General features: G+C 37.1%; 4 protein-coding genes across 5 annotated transcripts; 1 reads left to right on the top strand and 3 right to left on the bottom strand.

Annotated features, from left to right (window-relative positions):
- Positions 1–2,063: 2,063 nt before the first annotated feature.
- LOC133716507 (probable LRR receptor-like serine/threonine-protein kinase At3g47570) lies at positions 2,064–7,610 on the bottom strand. The gene is made up of 5 exons (XM_062143211.1): positions 5,054–7,610; positions 4,632–4,956; positions 3,483–3,669; positions 2,487–2,524; positions 2,064–2,127 (listed from the first exon to the last, which is right to left on the bottom strand). The coding sequence occupies exons 1-5, from the start codon at positions 7,608–7,610 to the stop codon at positions 2,064–2,066; spliced, it is 3,171 nt and encodes a 1,056-aa protein (XP_061999195.1).
- A 1,309-nt stretch (positions 7,611–8,919) lies between these two features.
- Positions 8,920–12,143, bottom strand: LOC133716508 (probable LRR receptor-like serine/threonine-protein kinase At3g47570). Its single transcript, XM_062143212.1, has 2 exons — positions 9,488–12,143; positions 8,920–9,381 (listed from the first exon to the last, which is right to left on the bottom strand). Exons 1-2 carry the CDS (start codon positions 12,141–12,143, stop codon positions 8,993–8,995), a joined length of 3,045 nt encoding a protein of 1,014 aa, XP_061999196.1. The 3' UTR covers positions 8,920–8,992.
- An 814-nt stretch (positions 12,144–12,957) lies between these two features.
- On the bottom strand, positions 12,958–16,722 carry LOC133718128 (10 kDa chaperonin 1, chloroplastic-like). Its single transcript, XM_062144941.1, has 7 exons — positions 16,560–16,722; positions 16,399–16,457; positions 16,265–16,315; positions 14,591–14,656; positions 14,445–14,492; positions 14,238–14,267; positions 12,958–13,195 (listed from the first exon to the last, which is right to left on the bottom strand). Exons 1-7 carry the CDS (start codon positions 16,642–16,644, stop codon positions 13,127–13,129), a joined length of 408 nt encoding a protein of 135 aa, XP_062000925.1. The 5' UTR covers positions 16,645–16,722; the 3' UTR covers positions 12,958–13,126.
- Positions 16,723–17,928: 1,206 nt separating this feature from the next.
- On the top strand, positions 17,929–20,233 carry LOC133715948 (uncharacterized). 2 transcript variants are annotated; one of them, XM_062142653.1, is made up of 2 exons: positions 17,929–18,218; positions 19,364–20,233. In XM_062142653.1, the coding sequence occupies exon 2, from the start codon at positions 19,374–19,376 to the stop codon at positions 20,013–20,015; it is 642 nt and encodes a 213-aa protein (XP_061998637.1). In that variant the 5' UTR covers positions 17,929–18,218; positions 19,364–19,373; the 3' UTR covers positions 20,016–20,233. The 2 variants fall into 2 exon arrangements, with proteins under 2 accessions (XP_061998637.1, XP_061998636.1); XM_062142652.1 differs by having other exon boundaries at positions 19,408–20,224.
- Positions 20,234–22,065: the final 1,832 nt, after the last annotated feature.

Raw genomic sequence — 22,065 nt, forward strand, 5'->3', positions numbered from 1 at the left:
TATCACCGCTAGCTTTGTTGCCTCCCTTGCACTTGCAGAGGGAGGTAGTGCTCCTGATCTGGGGAGAATTGGTGGCGGCCCTGTTCGTCGGTCTTCCAAATCTTTTCTGATTGGGAAGCCTCTGACCCGCCGGCCGGTCAACCCTGCGACCTTCAAGGCTCACTTCCTTCGTACCTGGATGGATGTCACTCTAGTGATGTTGAAGAAGAAGTCGGGCAAGCTACTTGGGAGTAGGAACAAGAATCATCGCCCTAGCAAGAAGCCGAATGTCGCTACTTTGCGACTCTCTTACCCTGCAGTTATTGGTATTGATCCTAACCCTAAAGACAAGGGCAGAGGGAAGCTTTAAGTTTCCCTAGCCTTCTTGCCTATCACTAGAAGTATGGTCTTTTACTACTTGCATCTTAGTTCCTCTAGTTGTACACCAATTGAGGTCTCTAGGCGACTAGGTTACTACTTAAAGGGAGGTAGGTGGTGAGGATTTGTTTTCTTGTTTTTAGGCTCAATAATGGAGCGCATTTGTTAACCATGAGGGACCTGTCTTTTGCTTGGCGGCTTGTGTCATTTATGATTTTGGTATAAGACAGCATCTGATGTACGTGTCTTCTAGCCATGGATAAGTAATGAAATTATCTATTCTTCAAAAAAAAAAAAAAAGGTGTTTAATAAAGGGTGCGTCTATTGCCACCCTACCATTTTCTTTGTTCACCCTACTTACTCATTACACCCTACATTTTAATTTCAATTATTGAATTTACTTATCAAACCCATTTCTCTTTTCAAAAATATCCTTATATGAATATCCATTTAAAAAAGAAATTTTTTATAACAAAAATCTCTCATTTGATTTATACCAATAAAAAAATAGAATATATTAAAGTTTCCTAATAAAATTACAATCTGATTTAGTTTCATTTTTTAAATTTTTTATTTCAGTTTCAATGTTCGTCTATTTTAATCTATGTCAAAATAATAGTCTTTGTATTTAATTAATTGGTTATGTATTTAGTTTTCCTTACAAATTTAGATTTTAGAAAATTAATATACTTATTAGTCATTTTGCACTTGGGTAATATAGTCTTTCAATAGTTCAAATGTTTGTAAGGTGAATTAAGAAAAAATGGTAGAGTGACAATAGCCGCACCCTTAATAAATTCTAGAGAATCCTACCAATAGAATAAGGAAACTTATTCTTGATGATTCAAGGACAGTATGTATATTGTTTCCTTATTTTCAAACATAACCTCCCTCTATACACAGTTCTTAATTAGTCTTGTTTGGCTCCAAATTTTTGGGCTCAAACAAGTCTAGCTATCAACACAGCTTTGCAGGCAACTTAAGAAGCAGAAGAAAACTATGTGGTTAAAAAATACAACATTGGACTTGTTCTCTTCTAAGGCTACAGAACCAGAACCACACTTAATATCCAAAAACTATGTGAAGATTTTCTTCTCTCAAACAACTACTTGGTTTGTATACCCTGTTAAAATCCATCAAAACCCCATTAGTGGTGCTATTTTCATGTTCAATCCGAACACGGGAAGCTGTTCTTGAAGATCAACATCCACACTGCCAACATAGCACAAGAGGTAGTAGCAGCTTTGGTCGTTTCTTGAAAAAAAAAAAAAAAGGATGAGTTTAACCAATGCGTTTATCAACTCATGAAAAGCAACAAAGGCAACTCATGCGTTCATCATGTGTACTCTATAAACTGTTTAGAAAGGAAAATGTAATTTCACAAAGACGAGATGAAAATAATTGTTCGTTTCTTGAAAGAAAAAAAAAATGGATGAGTTTAACCAATGCGTTTATCAACTCATGAAAGGCAACTTATGTGTTCATCATGTGTACTCTATAAACTGTTTAGAAAGGAAAATGTAATTTCACAAAGAGGAGAAGAAAATAATTGTTCGTTTCTTGAAAAAAAAAAAAAAAGGGTGAGTTTAACCAATGCGTTTATCAACTCATGAAAGGCAACACTAGCACAATGCTCACTGAATCTGAACTAAAAGCCTTGTGCTAAGGATTATACAAGAAGCAAACGAAAACAATCCGTAACAAATTCAACCAAACAATTGAGTGATATACCTAAGGGGAGAACCTAAAGCAGAACAAATAATCTGAGACCTGAGAACAAAATCAACCATAACAATTATATAATTTACAGATGCTACTGAAAATTATCATACTAGGATGGAATACTCGATCGATACTTTCTTTATTTGGATTTAGATGAAAACATAAGTACTACAAAACTGCAGCTATCTTAAAAAGTCTTGAGAATTGGTGAAAAGTGAATTTAGTTTCTTAAACGCTTCTCTAAATAGTGGAACTCAAATGAACAAAAATGCCTCCTTATTCTAAACTGAATGCAAAACTTACCATGAGCATTTTTACTGTATATTAATTTTGAGAAGAGAGACAAAGGATACAATAAGACAAACCAACAAGAAACATAGTCTAATATCAGAACAGATCATACTCACCTTTCAGAATGAGATGGAACATTGGAACCAGATGAAACCTGCAAAGCAAGAAGCCACAACCAACATTAACAAAATGCAATACCCATCACCTAACAAATAGGACCTTCTTCACAGTGTTCGAAACATAGTTATATCATTGAAATAAAAAGCAGGGACTCACCGAAGGCACAGTATTAGTCAGAAGAGGCACAGTATTATACAGCAAAAATGCTCATGACGTACATGAACATGAACTGAAATCTTAAGAATCTGGTTATCAATTTAAGATAGAAGGAAACAAAAAAAAGGCTACCTGCATTCTTTCCGAAGTGTCAGTGATCTCAATGCACTTATCAGCAATGTACTTGCCATATACATGGACAGAGCTCCATGTACTTCGAGTTCAAATCCCTTTTTCTCTTATGCAATTCTAGCCACTCTACATCCAGATCCTGAACTGCCTAAAGCACCTGCATCAAAATAGATAATGGACTTTTAATCTATTGCTTGGTTTTTCATATCTTATGTCAACTTGACATTTTTATCCCATAAAAATTACCTTGTGCTACTTTAGGTGCTTTTCTTGTTCAGGATTCAACAAGATCGAGCACTCATCTTTTCGATACATGGCAATAAATGGTATCTGATATAGAAATATATCAGATACAAAGAAATACAGATAAATTTAATAAGCATCAGACATATATAAATAACAGAAGTAGGGCAATATTGAAATAATCCTAACCTCAAGCATGTGAATGTGATGTAACTCTAAAAAATTTCGGATGTGATCCCAACGTAGAGAACTCTTTAATCTCTTAACCCAACGTTTACTACGCAATTGATAGTATATCCAGGTACTCTCATCATTGATGTTATCTGCATCGAATAAAGGAGTACCAGTTCTCTAGCGCTGTATTTAGGAAAAAAAAAAAAAGAACGTACATGAACATGAACTAAAATCTTAAGAATCTAGTTATCAATTTAAGATAGAATGAAACAAAAAAAAAAGAGTACATGCATTCTTTCCGAAGTGTCAGTGATCTCAATGCGCTTATCAGCAATGTACTTATCATATGCTTGAGAAAAATGGATTGAACTCGAAGTACATGGACAGAGCTCCATGTACTTCGAGTTCAAATCCCTTTTTCTCTTATGCAATTCTAGCCACTCTACATCCAGATCCTGAACTGCCCCAAAGCACCTGCATCAAAATAGACAAAATAGATAATGGACTTTTAATCTATTGCTTGGTTTTTCATATCTTATGTCAACTTGACATTTATATCCCATAAAAATTACCTTGTGCCACTTTAGGTCCTTTTCTTGGTCAGGATTCAACAAGCTCGAGCACTCATCTTTTCTATACATGGCAATAAATATTACCAGTTGGAGAACCTCCAAAGAAAATCTTTCTGGACGTAAGTAAGGGAATGCTTGATCAGGATTTTCCTGATATAGTCATGGAAGGAAGTGAGCTCAAGCTTCCCTTCCAGGCTTGCCTTAATATTGAGAAGTTTATTGATCAGATGAAATTGAAGGCTAAGAATTAATACTGATCAGCCACTGGACGTTAATCTTTTCAGCTTCAACATCTATGATGATTGGTTGAAGAGAATTGTATCCTACACAGCTTTCAACCGGATTGCTCTGATCCTTCGTGCGCTTGATGTGAGCAATGAGTAGGCAACGGAGTTATTAATGCCAGCTGTCCCAAAAGCTAAGCCAGACCACATTTGGCCCTCTCTTTCTGAGGCTCAGTGGATAGAGGTTGAGGTTTCTCTAAGGAATCTCATTCTCAACGACTATGCAATTAAGAACTAAAATTTGAATACATCGGCCCTCACACGATCTGATATTCGTGACATTATTTTTCTTGGAGCTCACTGCGCTGATTAGGAAATTTCAGAGAAGAAAACAGAATGACAATGAAGTACTAGATGTTAGTACCATTTTTCTTTGTGGGATTTTGGGAGTTTTCAATAGAAATTCGAGTATGAATAGAAATAACCCAGAGTCAAAGGATTCTTCTTCATTTACTTGCTTTCTGGTTGTATATCACACACAAGTACTTAAAGATATATGCTTTTCTATTCACAAGTTCTATTTGCTAGATATTTATTTCTTATTCGACACATCTCAGCAACAACATCACTAATGTCTAACCGCGCTGTAGGCAGTTCTGTGGAGCAAGCAACACCAATTTCTAAAATTGTAGCCAAGCATTCTTGAACTTTGTTGGAAACCCTTGTGCTATCATCATTAAGATTATTGTTTCTTCTCATCTCTCCCTCCATTTTTTCTTGAACAAGAACAGGATCCACAATCTCTAGAACTTGTGCAGGCAGAGCCGCCTTCACAAAGTTATGAATATTTGAAGTTCCTTGAAACAAGTCATCGGTTGGTCTACTTCCAGTAAACATTTGCAACAGAAGGATGCCGTAGCTGTACACGTCGCCTTGTGTCCAAACTTCATGTCCCATGCCATATTCTGCATTTAAAAACTGCATTATTTCTATTTTCAAGCTTCAAACTATTAAAATAAAGATAAGGAGAAATAATTTGAAATGATTAAAGATGGTATTCACCTGGAGGAGTATAACCAATTGTTCCTCTTACTCCCAAGGAGCTTGATTGATCTCCAGAAACAGTGTCAGAAGCTCTGTGAAGGAATTTTACCAACCCAAAGTCACCCACATGGCCAACCATATCATCATCAAGAAGAACATTACTTGGCTTGAGATCGCAGTGAACTATCGGGGTCTCACAATGATAATGGAGATATTCCAATGCCATAGCAATGTCAATGGCAATGTTCAACCTCTGAGAAAACTTTAGGATCCTCTGCCTCTCATCTTTCACGCCATTAACCTGAGGATGCAACCATTCCTCTAAGCTCCCATTAACCATGAACTCATAAATTAAGGCCTTGAAATCACAGCCACGATAATCAGTACCCGAACATGCAGAGAGTACCTTCACAAGATTACGGTGTCTGATATTTTTCAAGGCCTCACACTCAGCAGTGAAACTTTTGGAAGCTCCCGGATGAACAAGGTTAAGTACCTTGATAGCAATAGTTGTGTCACCTTGCTCGAGCACTCCTTTATAAACTGATCCAAAACTGCCCATGCCGATCAAGTTGGCTGAGGAGAATCCATCAGTAGCTTTTACAAGACTATGGTAGGACACCTTGAGAAAATTTTCTGAATTACTTGAAATACTTTGCCTTGTTCTTTCCCTCTGCATGCAACAGAAGTACAAAAACAACAGTGTAAAGGTAACTCCAAGAAGCCCACAAACAAGGGAGATTGTTAGTCTCAAGGTGAGGCTCAATCTTGGCCTTTTGGTATGTCTAAATCTGCATTTTGGCAATTGAAATGCAGGTATGCCCCCACAAAGTCCACTATTTCCTTTGACTGATGTGGCAGTTGCATTCATGAAAATTCCTTTGGCTGGTACTATGCCTTCCAAATGGTTATAAGATAGATTCAGATACTGCAGAACTTCGAGGCCCTCCAAGAATTCTGGAATCGCTCCAGACAAGTTGTTGTGAGAAAGATATAAATATTTAATACCTCTTAGTGAACCCAAAGATGCTGGAATTGTCCCTTGAAAGAAGTTCCTCTGCAGGTATAGATACTCTAACGCTATACAACCACTTAGCCTAGTCGGAATTTCACCAGATAACATATTTCCAGAAACATCTAGAGTCCCCAGATTTATTAAATTTCCTACTTCCTCAGGAAGGAAGCCAGAAAAGTTATTGTCCCCTAGATCCCATTCAACATATGAATATGATGGCCCAATCATTCCTCCAGGAATAATACCACTTAAATTGTTATAAGCAAGAGATAAGAGAATCAAGTTGAGACACTGACCTAAACTGGAAGGGATATTTCCTTGAAGGTTGTTGTAAGATAGATATAGTCTATTTAATCCACTCAAATTTCCAAAAGAGAATGGTACATTCCCGGATAGTAAGTTCTCAGCCAAGTCTAATTCATATAGATTGTTAAGCTTCCCCAGATCCGGGGGAATGTGACCTGAAAATTGGTTAAAAGACAGACGAAGCTTCTCCAGGTTATGCAGATTCCCTATCCCATTAGGCATTCTTCCAAAAATCTTATTCCAAGATACAAAGAGTGATACAAGAGAAGAAGATAAGTTAGCTATGCATGGAGGTAACATGCCCCCAAAGTAGTTTGAATTAATTTCCAGGTACTCTAAACGAGTGGCATTAACCAAATCGCATATAAAGCTCAAGTCACCAATTTTCCCACTTCCAAGACGGTTTATTCCCAGAATTAATCTCTCAAGCCTATGTAAATTTTCCAAAGAAGGGACTTCTCCATGTAGTTGGTTTCCTGAAATTCCAAAGTGAGCTAGGTTTGAGGCATTAGACAACGAAACAGGAATAGGTCCATGAAATTGGTTACGAGCAATATCAAAGTACTCAAGCCTTGGAAAGACCACACCTAAGTTTGAGGGCAAAGACCCATGGACTCTGTTTACTACCACAGAGAAGAATATTAGAGAAGAGAGATTGAAAACTGAGGGAGGAAGCATACCGGAGAAGCTATTCAGATCCAATATAAGAGTTGTAAGATTTGTTAGTTGGCCAAAAATATCTGGAATACTCCCATTCAAGTTATTAGTAGACGCTGAAAGCACTTCAAGAGATGATAAGTTGCCAAAAGACCGAGGGAGACTTCCTGATAGGTTGTTGCGGTAAATTGCAATTGTTCTTAGCTTCAGCAAAGTGCCAAGCTCCTCCGGAATTGTTCCTACCAGAAAATTGAAACCAAGAGAAACTATGATGAGTTGAGAGCAAGCTGACAAGTTAGAGGGAATTTCACCGCTGAGTGAATTATTCTCCAAGTGCAAACCCTGAAGTCTGCGGAGATGACCAATTTCGGTAGGAATTTGATGGCTGAAGCTGTTGTTTTGGAGATAAATGACCCTCAGGAAACTCAAATTTCCAACATGTGGTGCTATAGAGCCTGCAAGATTCAAGGACTGCAGGTCTAACATCGTGACCCTCTGGTGACGATGACCACAAAAAACACCATGCCACTTGCAAAAGTGGTTGGTTTCGTTCCAGGAATCAAAGACTCCAAAAGGGTCAACAGTTATCCTAGCCATGATTTCAAGTAAGGCCAGTCTATCTGTCTCATTTCCTTGAAGTCTTAAACCACGGCATGAGTGAAAAGGAAGAAGAGCATGCATGCAAACATATGAGAAAAAAACAGCAGAAATGAAGGTGAAAATCCTCATAACTTCAGTTTTGTGAAACTTTGGTTGCTTAGCTTTAACTGGCTGGCAACTTGACTGAGATGCTAATTTATAAGCAGCATCCAGCAATGGATGTGAACCAAGCCAACAGATAAAATTATGAAAATAACATGAAAATTAGTCTCCTAAAAGTAGGCATCATCAGGTGGAAGTACATAAGTGAAAAAAAATATTAAATAATTTTATCGAGCAGAGAAAGCCTGCACTGCAACTAGCCAAAAAAAATTTCTGACTTTTCTCCTGTATTGGAATCCTAACTAGTGAAGCATATATAGTAAAATGATAAAGAAAGTTCAAATGTTCCATCACGGCTGCATCAAGTTTCCTTTACTTTTTACGAGATTGCTATTACAAAATCTTCAAGTTGAACCCTAGTAATCTGTTGGGTATAATTCTACCATTAGTCTAAGATTTGAACCCTTCTATGTGGATGCATTGACTGTTTCTGATAATACTATCCAGGCATAAGAAATTAGGCAGCATGACCTAACCAGACATTTGAGAAGGACATTTAAAATTTTATATATAGTCAATCTCTGGGAAATTTTCACTTGGACACAAGTTATTGGACAAATTATTAACGTCATCAAAAGCTAGGCTGAGAGATAAATATGAAATAATACAAACAAATTGATTTTTTTTTTTATGCAGATATTACTCCTAATATTGATTGTGTGTAATCTCAAAGATCCACAAACACTCAACTATAAACACAAATACAAACATATTCTCTACGGCTCTACCTACTATGCAGGGGACAAGAAATTTGTCTTTCAAAAACCAAATGTTACCTATTACAAATTTTGCTTGGAAAGCCATTACGACATATCTGCGAACACCAAAGCAGCATCACCCACCATACTCCCAAAGTTCAACCATCCATGAAAAGAAGAAGCCACTATATCTGCCGCCTGATCCAAGACCTGACATCTACCTGTAAGATATGAAATCCCAGCTACCATGCTACAAACAAACAAAACAATGAGGACTGCTCGGTAATTTATAAAGTCTACCCAAATATAGCACCTCACACATATGGAACTTGATTAGTAAGATAAAAAAAAATGCCTCCCTTGAACCAATAATAGAAAATTTAAACAGGAAAGCTTCGCCATTGCTTAGACATGTTAGACATATGAAAAGTAAACAATGTAGTCGTCGATATAACAAAATAGTACTGCACACATATGGATAACTGATTATTAACAGCATGCCTCAATTCACATATCCTATTAGCTCAAACCTAGTTTGTTTCTTATTCGGTACATCTCACATACAACATCACTAATGTCTGGACGTTCTCTAGGACGTTCTGCAGAGCAAGCCACACCAATTTCTAGGATTGAAATCAAGCTTTCTTCTATTTTAATGTGAGGCCTTATGCTATCCTCATTAAGACATTTGTCCGCAATGATCTTCCCTTCCGCTTTTTCGTGAACAAGAACAGGATCCACAATCTCAATAACATCCTCAGCCAGAGCTGCCTTCACAAAGTTATGAAGGTTTGAAGTTCCTTGAAACATGTCATCTGTTGGCCGTTTTCCTGTGAACATTTCCAGTAGGAGAATGCCATAACTGTACACATCACCTTGTGTCCAAACTTCATGTCCCATACCATATTCTGCATTTTCACAATTAACAATTCAATCATAACACCATATTATAATTTCTACCCTCAAGCTTTCAAAGGAAGTATAGGAAAAAAAATTATCTAAGAACGTACTCACCTGGAGGAGCATAACCAACAGTTCCTTTTACTCCAAGCAAGCTAGATTGATTACCAGAAGTTCTAGGAAGGAACCTTACCATCCCAAAATCACCAACATGTGCAACCATATCATCATTGAGAAGGATATTGCTCGGCTTGAGGTCACAGTGAACTATCAGCGTCTCACAATGATGATGGAGATAATCCAATGCCAAAGAAACATCACTTGATATGGCCAACCTTTGAGAAAAACTCAAGCTTCTTGGTCTCTCGATTGTCTCAGCAACTGTCTGAGTTGGATGCAACCATTCCTCCAAGCTCCCATTAACCATGAACTCATAGATTAAGGCCTTAAAATCCCAACCTTCAAAATCAGAACCTGAACACACAGAGAGTACCTTCAAAAGATTACGGTGTCTAATGTTTCTCAATGCCTCACACTCAGCAGAGAAACTTTTGGAAGCTCCAGGATGAAATAGGTTAAGTACTTTGACAGCAACAGTTGTTTGACCTTGTTCAAGAACTCCTTTATAAACTGATCCAAAACTGCCCATGCCTAGCAAGTTAGCAGCGGAGAATCCATCAGTAGCTTTTAGAAGATTTTGGTAAGACACCTTAAGAAAATTTTCTGAATCGCTTGCAGTGTGCTTCACTATTTTCCTCCTTGAGCAAAGAAGGTACCAAAATGACAGAGCGCAGGAGACTCCAAGAAGCCCACAAACGAGACAGATTATCAGCTTCAAGGTTCGGCTTAATCCTCTCTTCTTGGGATGTCCAAATTCGCATTTCAGCAATTGAAACTCAGTTATGCCCCCACAAAGCTTATTATTTCCTTTGACTGATGTGGCTGTTGCATTCTGAAAAACTCCTTTGACTGGTACCATGCCTTCCAAATTGTTATAAGATAAATCCAATGATTGCAGGAATTCAAAATGCTCCAAGAATTCTGGAATGAGGCCTGACAAGTTGTTGTTAGAAATATGTAACTCTTTAAGACCCCTAAGAGAACCCAAAGATGATGGAATTGTCCCTTGGAAGAAATTTCCTTGCATGTATAGGTATTCAACTTCTATACAGCTACCAAGACTTGCCGGAATTTCACCAAATAACATGTTTCCAGAAACATCTAAGTACTCCAGATTAATCAAATTTCCTATTTTCTCTGGAAGAGAACCAGTGAAATGATTGTGAGATAAATCAAACTCAATATAGGAGGACAGACCAATGACTTCTTGGGAAATTGTACCGCTGAGATTGTTCTGACCAAGAAACAAGGATGTCAAATCATGACACTCTGCTAGAGATGAGGGGATACTGCCATGAAGTTTATTTCCATCTAAATCCAATTTAGATAAGTAACTTAAATTTCCAAAAGTGGAAGGAATATTCCCAGAGAAAGAGTTCATAGATAAGTTTAATTCAACCAGCTTCTGAAGCTTCCCAATTTCAGAGGGAATTTGACCTGAAAATTGGTTTGCTGAAAGAAATAGGCCTTGCAAGTTAACCAGATTACCAATCCCATTTGGAATGCTTCCTGTTATTTTATTGATATTGACATAGAAGTATTCCAGATGAGAAGATAAGTTAGCAATGCATTGAGGTAATATACCCCCAAAATTGTTTTCACTAATAAACAGTTCATCTAAAAGGGTGGCATTAGTCAAATCACAGAGAAAGCTCAAGTCACCAATTCCCCCACTTCCAAGATGATTATTGCCCCCGAGATTTAATCTCTCAAGTTTATGTAAATTTTTCAAAGAAGGAACTTTTCCAGATAGTTGGTTTGCAATCAGTTGAAGGGAAGCTAGATTTGAGAGATTAGAAATTGAAACAGGAATAGGTCCACTAATTTGGTTGTAATCAATACCAAAAAATTCGAGATTTGGAAGAGCAACACCTAGGTCTGAGGGCAAAGTCCCTTGGAGTTGGTTTATAATGACAGAAAAGACTGTGAGGAAGGAGAGATTAAAGATCGACGGAGGGATGATACCAGACAAGCTATTGTCTTCGAGTGCAAGGAAACTAAGATTGGTCATTTGACCAAAAATATCTGGAATACTTCCCTTCAGATTATTCGAAGATACATAGAGCTTTTCAACAGAAGATAAGTTGCTAAAAGAGTTAGGGAGAGTTCCTGTAAGATTATTGTGTGGAACTACAAGTGTTTGTAGCTTGGACAAGCTGCCGAGCTCCTCAGGAATTCTTCCTACCAGAAAATTGTAACCAAGACGAATTGTAACAAGTTGAGAGCAACCAGATAAGTTAGAAGGAATTTCACCACTTATTGAATTGTTCTGCAGCTGCAAATCTTGCAACCTGCGCAGGCGGCCAATTTCTGGAGGGATTTCATGGCTGAAGCTGTTGTTGAGAAGATACAGCACTCTCACAAAACTCAAATTTCCAACATGTGGTGATATGGAGCCTGTAAGTTGCAAGGACTGCAGGTCCAACCTCATGACCCTTTGGTGTCGTAGACCACAAGTAACTCCACACCACTGGCAAAAGTGGACGGAATCATTCCATGAAGTCAGGGCTCCAAATGGATCACCAGTTATCCTGGCCTTGATGTCAAGCAAGGCCAGTCGATCCATCTCATTTCCACTCAGGGTCAAACAAAGGCAAGAGTGAAAACCTAACAAGAAAAACGCAGCTGAAATGAACCTGTAAATCCCCATACTCTCAGTTTTGTAAATCTTAATTCTGGTAAGTAGTGGTTGTCTAGAAACTTGATAATAATCCAATTTATAAGCAGCATGCTGAATTATTCGAACACAAAACACGGGCTTCATTACATTAAGGTGTTATCTGAGGACGTCCTAAGAAAACATTATGAATGCGTCTCCGGCCGCAGTTCTAGAACTGGTTAAAGACACAAGTTTGAATCCTATTGGTTAAGCATAATGAATTGACAAAGAAAGCATCTGAGTTGAAATATGAATTCCTGCATATGAGATTTTCACACAAGATAGCATATTGAAATGCAGATACTGCAGCAGGTTCTTATCGGATTATGATTTATATGTACGTCTATTATTGAATGTGTCAACTCCGTTGGTTGACTTGTATTGTTGTATAAGGTGCCGGTGCTGTTGGGTTATATCTTTTTTCAGTGTAGGGAAGATTACCACTGGACCAATAACCAGCCTCTACAGAAGACCGTTTCAGAACAGAAAAACTCCCTACATGATTCTAGGTCGATCCTAAAATGCTTCCATACACATGGTGGGAGAACCTACTGGCCTTGGGTAATGCTATTTACGCTCATTTTACCCTCTTCACTGGCACATTATCATTGAATCGTCTCCCCACTGCCATATTTTTTTCCGAGAGGTAAAAGCTCCCCAACCTGATCACAAGAGAATGGCTCCATCTTACTGATTAGTACTACTTTTACTTTTATTAGGATAAAAGAATCTCGGATTAAGAATTAAAGTCTTTATTCCTTCCCCTTATCTCTACACTCTGCATCTTCTACCAAATTTCCATAAATCATCGCAAGAGATAACACAGCTTACATTCCAAAGTACAATGATGACTAAATATTACAAAATTCATCCAATGAATTGGGGAGTTGGAGACATACAAGGAAAAACATCTCAACAATTAAAATTTCAGAAAATAATTCAAGAGATCCTGCCTACTGTCGAGGGATGACATCTTATTCAACCACGGCTAACAATTCGCTCTCTTTGCAGAAGCAGTGTCTACCCTCTGTTCCCAAATCCACCTGAGATACCAAAATACATCGAGTATAAACCATATGGACCAATGTGCAAAACCGTATTCACAAACTTCAGTTTAGACAGAAGAGAATCTATCTGCTTCTTGGTTCTTATTTCATTTCATAGGAGTAAACACAGGAGGGTTTAGCAATTCAAAATCATCTGCTAGGATCAATGCTCATTAAAATGAAAGCTAACCGCCAAGGAAATGACACGCTACACTGGTGTATCTCTTTTTTTTTTTTTTTTTAGCCATCATTCTCTCCATACATTGTTGGCTCCCCCTTTTTTACTCAAATGCACAGACCTACCTCATGGACCAAGGCTTTGTTAAAGCGATGGCAATTAGGTTCTTTGTCTTCACATTTTGAAGACTATAATTTCCCTAGACAATTCATGCTACCCCATTCTGAGAATCTATTGCTGCCAAAAGATATGAATTTGGAATCTCATTTCTCCAATAGAAGGTTTGATTTGAGGAAATTTATTGGCCTTACAAACATGCAGACATAGAAGACTTATCATGCAAACCAATTACACTGAATTTCCCCAGTTGAGCTAGTACTCTTTGGACCATTGTGGGTGTCTAGTTGGTGCCTAGGTCACGACCAGATCTGATATGGGTATCCTCCAAGTGAGAGAACGACAGCCAAAACTGTCTTCTTTTTTTCACCAGTTTAGCGTGCCATCTTTTCAAGCTGATTTTTTTCTATGGCATAGCATCACTACATTATTAGTTTAGCAGACAAATCCAGTATGTGCTGCTAAATTCTAGAGTGGTTTTATAGCAGTCTAGCTACACATGACGTAGTGATTTTCTCTTTTTTCTTGTTATTGTTTTATTGTTTGGCTAAGGATTTTTCTTGTCACAATCCACATCTATTCTATTTTGCACATTGTGATCTACAAAAGTGGCTCCTATTCAAGCAAAACAAAAAAACAAAACAAAACTTATGATTGTGTTGACAGCAAATGCATATTCATCATTTAGATAATGAAATAAAAAGCAGGAATATGATACTCTCAGTGTGAACTAGTTTTACTTACCTCATAAGCATTGATGTCCGAGAAAAGAACCTGCAAAGAATTTTAGATGACAATAAGCACTTGAATAGTACTTGGAACTAAAACTACACAATGGGATACCTTATTCCTCCAAAAACCTATAATGTACGTACTAACATGTATCACAAATCAACATTAATTTATGCCAGAAAATAGTCGCCATCATTTTGGAGGATTTTAGTTACTCACCTTCTTTCCAGCCTGCACTTCTCCAACCTCGGAACCAATAGAAAGAACCTGAGATAAACACAATCATGCTTGTTAATTTTCCTGATATTTAACCTGTTACTCTAAAGAAAAAGTATGTAATAGCAAGACAGAAACAGTTGGCATACTTCTCCCATAAGATACCGCTCAAATTTAACGGCAGATTTGGGCAGCAAAACTCCTCCAGCTGATTTCTGTGGAATAGGATTTCACTATCATGCTGAGTTCTTATAAGAGATAAGTATGTACACGTATATTTCACCAATATAGAGTTCCAAATGGTCCATTTAATAACAAAGAAGAGTAGAAAATGAATCATGTGAGCCCCACTATAAAGCAACTAATGGCGATCAATCAATTCCAAACCTCTTAAGGTACCATGGATCCTCTTAAACATTTTATAAATAATCTTATATAGCATATATGTATCTTTGACACGCATTCAGGTCCAATGATACTAGTGAAACACTTGCTATAATACTGGGTTTGCCCGTTCTCTCTTTCCCTATAGTTAGGGAGAATTTACATCGAGAAAAACCAACAGTTGAAAGCAATTTAAATACCAAAGACCAGAAAAATACTCCCCTCTTCAAAAGCTGTACACTCTATCTCAAATTACAGCCACCAGAAGATACCCAGAGGATATACTTTCCACGCCTCCTTATTATTGATCAATTATGAATTAGATGCATCTAAGTTTCCAACATGACACGTACAAAGCAAAGAACTCAATGGACCCTGAAACTTTCAATGATTCTCGCAACAAAAAACCAGTTGAATTAATCAAAACTCATGAACCAGACCAAGGCTCTTGAACTTCATAGAGCGAGGTCATGTTTGGATTAGCCTCTACGTGCTTGACTCTTACACATCCAACTTCAGCATCCATTATCAAACTACTTCAACATCTAGGAATCACCCATATAAAAAACTATTTGTAGTCCAAGTGTCACTAGTTTGACTCAAACGAAACCAGTCCAAGACAAATGACCTGTCAAGACAATTTTCTACACTAATCTTGACCAGAAATCTGACAGATATAGGCAACCAAATTAAGAGATCTCACTCATCAAGAGTTAGGACAATACTATTCAAATAATAAACCCATTATTCCGCCACAAGTTTTGGCAAGTACAGCTGTACTAGATGACCAAGGTTTGACTGATGTACCTAGGTCTGCCCTTTGATTAAAGTTGAAAACAGAAACCTTCCCACGCTCCAACCATGAAAGATAATATTCAAGCAATGACAGTGAATACAGTAACTGTTCTACTCTGCTTTCAAATCATGAAAAATCATGCAAAAAGACATAGTTATGCTTATCTCCCTCCACTATGATCTAAGAACCTGCGCCAATGTAAAGTCTGTTGTAATTACTATATCCGTTTGCAGGCCATCACAAAATGGATTAATGTAACCAAAAATTTCTGCATCAAGTACTACGCATTTCAATGCACAATGATACAACACCACCGTGAGCATCTAATACAGAACAAATGCAACTAATCATACTATTAGGTTTACGCAGAGTGACTACATGTTGAAGCAAAGATTCAACAAAGAATTCAAATTCACTCCTTGTCCTAGTGCTAAGTTGTCAGAGAACTGTAGTCAAATATACTATTTGCTACACAATAAGGCAGTTGGCACTGTCATAGATTTTCACAAGTTTGGCATTCTACACGCCCAAACAGTGAACTAATATTATTTTGGCATTCTGATTAACAAGAAACAAGCAGCTTATAATACCAATTTAAACCATCCAAACACAATTTGTGTTACTAAAACCCAGCAAAAATTACCTCAGGGAGTTGCTCAAGACGAATAAGCACTCTATCAGCTTGGGGAACCACCTGTGATTCACAAATTATCACAAGTGAGCATAAAAATCAATACCCAGATAAATAATTCCAAAAAATATAAGAAAAAAATAAACCTTGGTGGGTTCCCATTTCTTGGCAATTGCGTTGACTCTCAATGAGTTTCTTCGCAGACCTGTATAAAACCCATGAAGCAAAACAAAGATAAGATGAATTTGGAAATTCACGATAGGAATAGAGAGAAGGGGGTTGAGAAAGGAGGGAACTTGTGCAATACCTGGGAGTAGTTTCTGGCTGGACAGAGACGAAGTGTTGGGTCTGCACACCAAAGGGTTTGGGAGTGTGAGGAAAGTGGAGGCCATGTGGGTTTAGTAGAGAGAGAGAGAGAGAGAGAGAGAGCTGCGGAGATTGAATGTTATGCTGAGAAGAAGAAGAAGAAGTGGGAGTGATATCTTAAACCCTATGCGACTTGTGAGAGATAAGGAACTAGTTGAGTTCTAGAGGGTTCGCCTCACCAACGTTTTCTGTTGTTGCGTTGTGTGATACGAAATGAAATGGTTCGGTCTGTTTGGTCTGCAAAGAGTGGCCCAAACCCAAAGCTTCGAACACTGTTCCCCATAAAATTTGATCAACACACCCACCATTGAAAAAAAATAAATGGTCAAGATTTTCTATTGTGTCGCTATCAAGTAGTGATTAAAAAATTGGATTCTAATTTATGGGTGAAACAAGAAAAATTCTTCTATGCATTGATGGTGTAAGAAAACCAGCAGATCCAATAGATCTTAGCCTATGATATTTATAAATAATTTTTAATAATCGAAAATATAATTGATGTTATCTAGCAGTCCATTTCTGCTTGTGCAAGCGGACATCGGTGCATTGAATACTCTCTCATGAAACAAATAGATGACTTTGTGCAATGAGTTGAGTACTTGAGTTGTTTCAAAAGTTTAGACTCTGATGTACATAATACTTTGTCCTTGACCTAGATAGGTACATCTCTTCACCTGATTGCTCATTTTATTTATTTTTCTTAATAATCGACCCTGCACAATTTAACTTTAAATTGATAAAAATGATCATACCAACGGTGCCAAACATATTGACGATATTGACAAAAGAGTAAAGTAGTCAGCTACAAGCGACCTACTAACCACAGTTGATATGGGGTGTCACTAAAAAATCCCACTTGCCGAGCTACATAAACAAAATATATGAGTTCTGATAAAATAAAATAAATAAATAATCAAGCCAAAAAATTTAAGAAAAACTCAGCACCATTTGGTCTAGTGGCATTGTCTCTTATCCGTAAGTAGGAGGTTGTGAGTTCGACTCATGAAATACTAGTTGTAGCATTTGAGTTGTTTATCTGATAAAAAAAAATGTAAGAAAAGATTACAAATACATATGGAAAAATAAAGTTGGGTACTTGGGTATACCAATAAGATTGATGGGTGTAGAGAGTAAATCTGTCCATAAAATCCGCCAAAATGGGCCCACAAAATTCCAAAGCTTTTGAAAATCCGCACCATTTCTTAAGAAAAAGAAACCCAAGGCACAAAACACAAAACGGCTCAATGGGTCCACCACCACCTCTCATCTTTTTGTCTTTAAACTCTGCAACACTTCATCACTACTCTCCAGTCTCCCCACTTTACCTCCCTACATTATTTCTTTCCCTCCTGCAAAGATCCCTGCTTTCAATCCCATTTCCCATTCCCACCATTGTTTAATCACTACCCTTTTCTCCTAACTAGCTTTGCTTTCTTTCTCCAACCTCTTTTTCTTTGGTTTTTCCTACTCAGATTCCTTGTAAAGCAAAACCCTTTTCTCTTCTCAGAAGTGAAAATGGTGAAGCGACTTTGTTGCTCTGGGTGGTTGGTTTTTAGTAGCTGTCTACTGCTAGCAGCTCTTGTTTCCTCCAAGCACCATGGTAACTACTGTAACTCTGAATTTTTAGTCTTTCCCTACTTGTGGTTTCTGAAGCTATTGCAATTTGCTGCAGATTCCCCCAAGTTCTTAGCGTTTTGATCTTTTTGTTAACTAAGATTTCACTATTGTAGAAACATATGCATATACATTTTCACTTTTAGTAGCAGCTTTCAATATTATGTACGTGCCTAGATTATAGTGCATATAATATGTAGATTTGATGACTTTTTTGTGGTGATGTCTAAAAGCTGTGGAAGATTAGTATCAATTTGCTGAATCCTGCCTTCTACTTTGTTGTATTGGCTTCTCAAGTAGCAAAAATAAGTTTGGGGAGAGATGGGTGGGCTAAGAGAAATTACTGTTCTCAGATGAGAATATTAAGAGATGACTTATCATATATCTCTAGTTTATTTATCATTTTGCCATTGTGGGCAGACTAGGGTGCTAAATTGCTAATAGTGTTCTAGAGAGATTAGGAGTCTCATGCCTGCTACTGAATGCTTTGAAGTGTGAAATAGCATCAGGTGAGTCCCATGCCTACATTGAATGCTTTCAAGTATGAATGACATCAGACATTGTCAAAAGTAGGCTCCTCTCCTCCCATTTTTCTCCTTTGTATGGGGAGCTACTTTTGGATCTTTAAGAGCCTGTGTTTTCTGCACCTTCGAACATTTGCACAGAAAGAGTATATCTATGGTTTCCATTCACTTTCCACTGTATGCCCAAATCCTAATCCATCTAAATTCAAACGCCTCGAAAGAAATTTTGTTTTCGACATTGAATATCAGGTCCTTTAGAGATGCCAAGTTTGGTTCTCTACAGTAGGAATTATAGCATTGTGTCACACTTTTCCTTGGCATTTTTGTTTTTTACTTCTCAGATTCCTTGGTGATAGTAGGAAACAGTGGCATCCAACTCAATATCTGAGTATTACCTTTATAGTTGACCCTGCTTGGTGCTTGATGAGAATATAATTATATATTCTGCAAGATGAAAAGTAGATGTGGTTGAAATTAACTTGGCAAATTCAACATTCATGTTCTTAACATTCTTATTCAGTGTATATGTCTGATTCTAGTATTTTGCAACATTAATGATTACATGTTTGTATAACTATATTCCCTGTGATACTATGTTATCTTATAGATAGTTACATATGATGGGTGACTTGGTGGTGGTTTGTCCCTCAGGAAACCCTGCAAATGATCTTGTTGAGATTATCAACAACAATCGAACGTCTCACAAACTTTCCAAACTAAATGACAGTCCTGGACTTGGGTGTATGGCTCTGCAATTTGCTAAATCATGCAAGGGAAACTGTAGTAGGAATGGCACTATCAACTGTACGCCATCTGAAGACGACTTCACCGAAGTGTTTGCCCCAAATTGTGGCGTTGAGCTACCCACTTTCGGCACCATAACTGGATACATGGTGGGTTGTCACTCCAAGTATCTAGAGCCATCATTAGCTTTTATAAATGTTCTTGTTGGAAACAACATGGCTTTGTCAATTCTTCGGAATAAGTCACATAATGAGGTGGGAGTAGGTATGGTTGGGGTTCACAAAGGGCCCTTCTTTTGGACTGTGCTCTTCAGTAGTGGGAAGACAAACTCTACATTTGTTCTAGAAAATCGGGGTGCGGGGATTCAGCAGAAGAAAGGTTGCTATAGTGGAAGCAGCATCCCTTGCAGTGCAGGACAAAAGATTAAAGCTGGTTCTGTGATTTTCAACAATGTTATGATCATAGGTTTTCTTTGTGCTCATCTTCTGCAAAAGTTGTACTTCAACTTATTATGATAATTTGAAATGTTTCACTAGACAATGCTCAAATGTTTGTTACAAGTTTACCCAAGAAAAGGGTAGTGAGAGATAGTTAGACACTTAGACAGACAAAAAGTTTTTGATTTACAATGTATGTTTCTGCTTTTATCCTTCATCTTCTTCTTGGATTTTCTTCATGTCAGTTTGTCGAGGTATAGACCCTAAAAGGTTCGAAATGCCTAGCTTCAATCTATTTATTCTGCAACTTTGCAAAGCACGTATCTGCTTTAGATAATCTCATTTCTCTTTAATATGCTGCCAAATAGATAAATTACTTCTCTTTCTTATGGAACTAGTACATATTGCAAACTGCACCCAATGTCCCCATGTCACAAGAATATCACTCATTTAAGTGTGTTTTATGTTTTCTTCTCAATCAATAGGAGATCCTAAGCCCCTGAAAAACCATTCACTCTAATTTCGAGCACTATACCGACCATTATACTGAGACAAGAGTCAAGAGGCCTCTGATTTTGTAACTATGCATGGTGTTTGTATTGTAAGGTTGTAAGGTAGCAGAAATCTATTCAATCAATATCAGTTCAACCAAGACAATGGCATTGTTCACGTTATTTTGGGTTTGGGCGGGATACCCAAGCTCCAAGTAAAGACTATGACATTGTTCTAGTGCTTGGGGCTTCTTATAACTTTTTTTTATTTTTATTTTTATTTTTTTTTGTAGAGTACAAGCACTAATTACAAGTTTACAACTTGAAACACCTTAATCATTCTGAGAATTATCTTAGTTTAAAGCATTGAGCAAATATATTGAGGAGAGAGAGTTCTCTCATACTTTTAGTATCAATGATTGAGTGTTTCATATGAACAAAAACATCAGCTACAAAATTTAACTCCTAAAACATATTGTTGAATTGATATATTAAACATTAGAGAACACCCAACAATTAATATAGTTATTTTTTTCGTTTTAAGACAAAAAGTTGGCCATGTGTGACTGCTCACTACGTCTCTACTCTCTAATGGAGGTAAAGTCACTTGTATTCATGTCCCTAAATATGTAGATCAAGTAATCAAATATCGTCGTTAGTTTCATACTGTGGAGTTAATTCCTTCAAACTAAAATGTTAGTATACAAATCGGGATGGAGTTACTTGACTCTTTTTTTTTTTTTTTTTTGATAAATGAATCATAATTTCAAGGAAATAAGAAGTACAACAAAAACTCAACAGTGGCCAACGGAAAAGAAGAACAAGCAATAAGTCCAAACAAACCAACTGCAATAGAGACAAACCAGGCGAGAGGTCAGACACTTGGCCTCCCAAAGAAGCAACCCAGCAAAAGTCATGGGTCAAGGTTCTTAGAGATGAACATTCATATTGCCAGGTCATTATATTTACAATCGCTATCCTCGGGTCCTGAAAGTCATATACAAGTTCCTATCCGCATGTATTTTCGTGGTTATTGTAGAGGCAATTATGTTATGAAGAATTGACACAGGAAATTTTGTATGTAATAGATTAATGCATGTTTTTTTTTGAAATATTAATAGTAAATGTATATGGTAGCTAGCATATGATGACTGTGAATCCAAGCCAGCATGAGCGGAGGTCAAGGATTCAGGATCCCAAGGACCCAAAAAGGACAACGACATAGACCATTTTCTTTCTGGTTAGTAAATTATGGAGAAGACGAAGAAGAAGACGACTTGGTGAGAGTGAGAATAATATATATATATATATATATATATATATATATATATAGAAGTTTGCTCAGGTGCGGATTTCCAGTTTTGACCCACTTTCCGATCACATTTTTACATCTTAGCCGTTCAGTTTTTAGATCCTAATGTATTCATATCTGTGTGTATATATATATATATATATATATATATATATATATATATATATATATATATATATATATGCCATTTAAACTACAAAGGTTATATACATGCATCCCTTATAACTTTATAAGCACATGGATTTGAATGGGTTGTTTCTCCAAAGATAATAATTATTTTATCAATTAAATTCATTATTATCGAAAAATCGTTACAAGTAATATA

The sequence above is a fragment of the Rosa rugosa genome, chromosome 6, assembly GCF_958449725.1.
Source record: "Rosa rugosa chromosome 6, drRosRugo1.1, whole genome shotgun sequence".
Lineage (NCBI taxonomy): Eukaryota > Viridiplantae > Streptophyta > Magnoliopsida > Rosales > Rosaceae > Rosa > Rosa rugosa.